At 27.6% G+C, this 4,686-nt stretch overlaps 1 protein-coding gene across 1 annotated transcript; it reads right to left on the bottom strand.

Moving 5' to 3' along the window:
* Positions 1-2,733: 2,733 nt before the first annotated feature.
* LOC119596121 lies at positions 2,734-4,371 on the bottom strand. The gene is made up of 3 exons (XM_037945267.1): positions 4,175-4,371; positions 3,485-3,712; positions 2,734-3,392 (listed from the first exon to the last, which is right to left on the bottom strand). The coding sequence occupies exons 1-3, from the start codon at positions 4,365-4,367 to the stop codon at positions 3,328-3,330; spliced, it is 486 nt and encodes a 161-aa protein (XP_037801195.1). The 5' UTR covers positions 4,368-4,371; the 3' UTR covers positions 2,734-3,327.
* Positions 4,372-4,686: the final 315 nt, after the last annotated feature.

Genomic DNA, 4,686 nt, shown 5'->3' on the forward strand with positions numbered 1-4,686 from the left:
ATATATACTATATCCCTATACATATCCAATATTATATCCACAGTATATATTTATTTTATACATATATACATTAAAATTATATTTATATAAATACATATACCATTATACATATACACATAATATATACTATACAATTATATATATATATATACATTCATATATATTTTAAAAATATACCATATAATTTAACATATAATATATAACTATACATATATATATATATATACATATTAAAAATAAAATCATATATTACATATATATATATATTAAATAAAATTATAATCTTTAAAAATAATGTATATACATTATATATATAACAACACACACATAAAACATAATATATATATAATTTATACTATACATATTAATAATATATAAATCATATACATATAATCATATACTTGTATACATTACATATATATATACATATACTATATATATACAAATATATATATTATATTATAAATATATATATATATATACTATGCATATTTAATTACATAGGGCAAATTTTCCCCCAAAATATTATATTATATATATATTTTAAATAATATATCATGAACATAAAAATTATATCATATATATAAAATTTTATATATTATATATAATATACAATAATATTATACATATATATATTTAAATTTACATATATAAAATTATAATATATATATACATTTTATTGAATATAACATTAATATATTTATATATATATTATATACATATGATACTATATAACATATTATATATATATATATATACTATTTATAATATTATATTATATATATAACTATACACAAAAACATATATTTTTATCATTATCAATATATACATTATATATATCCCTACATATATATACTATATATACATTTTAATACATAATCACAATAATCCAAAATTAATTAAACATATTTTAAATTTAATATTTACTTACATCATATATATACCATATATATATATCTATATATCAAATATATATACTATATATAAACATTATTTACATATTGTATATATATAATATTAAATATATATATATATTATATTAATATATATTATACATATACATTATATAATCTATATATACCAATAATATGTATTAATATATATTTTATATTATATTAATATATTATATATATAATATTAATTATATTTGTGTATATAATGGTACATATATGTTTTTTATATTAAAAAAAATGTATTATATGTATATATATTTTATATTATTATTATATATATATTAATATATATATTATTAATATATATATTTTTAAAAATATATTAATATATATATTATATATATACTACATACATATATATATTTATATATATATATATATATATATATATATCTACATTACATATATATATTATATATATATATATATAAAACATATTATATATTATATAATATTATATATTAACATATATATATATATTTTTAAAAATTAATTATATATATAATATATAATATATATATAAAATTATATCAATATATATATAAATATATACATTATTGTATATTTTTTGGTTTGTAGTTATAAATGTGTGTATATAGTGATTTATAGTGTATTAATTTTATATGCTGTATATATATGTTTATATGGTATATATTGAATTAGTGTGTATTATATGTGTTAGTATATATTTTTAATATATTATCTATATGTATAATATGTTTATACATGTATATAATGTTGTAGTGTACTATAATGTATTATATGTATATAATATCATATATGTATATATATGTTATATATATGTTAAAAATTATTTGTATGTTTTAAAATATTGTTTTTAAAAATGATATATGTATATATATTATATTTATATACAATTATATATACATTATATACATATATGTATTTATATACATATATAACATATATTGAAAATATACAAAATTATATACATATTATATACAAAATACATATATATACATATAGTACATATATATACTACCCATAACTACACCATATAACCATGTATAAAATATGTATATATATGTTATATGAAAATATATATGTAAAATAATATTATATATATGTATATTTTAAATGTATTAAAAATTGTATATATATTATATATGTATATGTATAGTATATTATGTATATAATGTGTGTATAATATAATTTATATAAATATATATATATATATTATATATATAGTATATTATATGTATATGTATTATATTTATATTATATATTAAATTGTATACAATTTTTTATATGTATGAAAATTGAACTTGTATATGTATAAAATTGTATATATGAAAATGATATATAAATATGTGTATATAATTTATATATAATATATATATATATATATATATATATATATATTGTATATAGTGAATATAATAATTTTAATATATATATATATTTTAAATATATTATATATTATATATATATTATATATACACACACATATATAAAAAATATATATAATTTTATTTTATATATATATATATATATATATAATATTTTATATATATTATATATTTTATATTTATAATAAAAACACACACACACACACACATTTATAAAAAATTTTATGTGTGTGTATGTCTGTGTGTATTTTTATGTATATGTACATGTACATGTACATGCATATGTATTTGTGTAGTATATGTATATGTTATTTATTAATATATTTGTGTATGTGTATGTTATTATTATATTTTTATGTTATGTATGTGTTGTGTATTTTATTTTGTGTAAAATTTATATAGAAAAGATATAAAGGAAAAATGATATCTTCATTATATAGGAAATGCAGTTGACCGGTTCCGATAATATCTTCGTCAGGAATACATGTATAATCGAAACCTGCCAATTACATCTCTTGCATTGTGAAGATATCCATTCTCATTCATACCTTTTGTACATGTATGTATGTATGTATTATAAGGGTTTATGCTGTATGCATGTGTGCATGTGTGCATATTCTGTCACAATGTAAGAAATCAGAGAGCACACGCCTGCGGTCTGAGGGCGCGGAGCCGAGGCCGAGCCTGGGGACCGAGGCGGCCGACCTCACACCGTTAAAAAGCCTAAACATGTTTAACTGGCAACTATTATATAAAATCCTAGTTTCTACTCCTGATAACTCATCTAGCGACTGCATGTTATCTATGTTCTAACTTGTTCTAACTTTGATATGTACTTTTGTTCCTTCATTTTCGATCTGTTTGTGTCTGTTGCTTGTGTTTCGTGTTCATCCCAGGCGCCTCAGAAGGGCGGTAGGCGTCTTGCGGGCGGCGCGGGCGGGATGGCTTCGCTGCTGGTTGTATGCTTAGCCTCCGTATTTTTGTTTGTTTTGTTTTGGCTGATTCTAACTGCAGCAGCTAGACCACTTCGCCTTGTAGGCGCCGCCGTACATCAGGCCGTTGAAGTCGGCTGCGGAAGGAGGCGCCGGTTAGTTCGGACGGCGAGGAAACAGATCATAAAATGATGGCAATAACAGCACGAAAACATACACAAGCCGCTACCTGTCCAGCTGCCGATGATGACGGGCGTGAGGGCGGCGCTGCCCTTGCCCGGCACGGCGACGGCGGCCGTGACGACGCTGGGGATGGTGGCCGCCAGGGCGTCGTCCACGATGGCCCAGTTGACTCCGTCGGCACTGCTCACCATGGCGCGGTTCTTCTTGTCCATGGCGTACATCATGGCTGTCGCGGCGTCGTAGCCCACCAGGTGGCCGATGTAAGAGGGCAGCGCTGCGGGCCACGGGGAGAGGGCCTTCGATCAGTACACGCAAGCACGCACGTACGCGCGCGCGCACACCCACCCACCCATCCACACACACACACACACACACACACACACACACACACACACACACACACACACACACACACACACACACGCACGCACGCACATGCACACACACACACGCACACACAAACACACACACACACACACACACACACACACACACACACACACACACACACACACACACACACACACACACACACACACACACACACGCATACACACACAGCGACACAGACACACGCGCACACACACACACACACATATATATATACATATGCATATATATTTGTGTGTATATATATGTATGTATGTATACACGCACATATATATCCGTGCAACTCCAGAGGCATGTGGGAGGCATTCCCGACGCCCCCGTCCGGCCTCTCGGGCGACTCGCTCACCGGTCCAGGAGGCGCCGTCGCCGGAGGAGTAGCACAGCACCTCCTTCCTCTTAGGGTTCAGGTCGCAGAAGTAGAGGATGCCGAGCGCCGTGTCGAGGGCCACGTGTCGCCACCCGACCGGCTGGTCCGTCAGCACCGTCTGCAGCGCCGCGTTGCATGTGTCCTCCTCGGCGTCCAGGTAACAGCCGTTCATCTCGAACCTGCCGGAGGCGGGGAGGGGGCGGAAGCCCAGTAAGGGATCGCTCTCCATCTTCACCAGATCTTAAAGAGGCGCCAATGCTACTCTTTCTTTTGTGATGTTCTTTATAAAATCTTTACAATATATGTCAGATCTTGTCTGCTAACCTGTACTTATTTATACATCATTCTACTTATTTTTGTATATTTGTGTATATTTCTAATGTACTGCTATGTGTTATGAGTGTTATAAAGCGGGACAGAGTTTTTCAGAAAAAAATCTTAGAGGAGAAGAAAATGTAGGGAGGGAGGAAATAGCGAAGGAGGAGACAGAG

The sequence above is a fragment of the Penaeus monodon genome, chromosome 37 (assembly GCF_015228065.2).
Source record: "Penaeus monodon isolate SGIC_2016 chromosome 37, NSTDA_Pmon_1, whole genome shotgun sequence".
NCBI classification, from domain to species: domain Eukaryota; kingdom Metazoa; phylum Arthropoda; class Malacostraca; order Decapoda; family Penaeidae; genus Penaeus; species Penaeus monodon.

Bases quoted from the DNA above. Each gene is read 5' to 3' on its own strand.
- LOC119596121 (XM_037945267.1), bottom strand. From the start codon at position 4,367: ATGAACGGCTGTTACCTGGACGCCGAGGAGGACACATGCAACGCGGCG. The intron at 3,713-4,174 runs GTGAGCGAGTCG...CGTGGCCCGCAG, and splicing joins CGACGGCGCCTCCTGGACCG to CGCTGCCCTCTTACATCGGC. The intron at 3,393-3,484 runs GTAGCGGCTTGT...CTCCTTCCGCAG, and splicing joins CATCATCGGCAGCTGGACAG to CCGACTTCAACGGCCTGATG.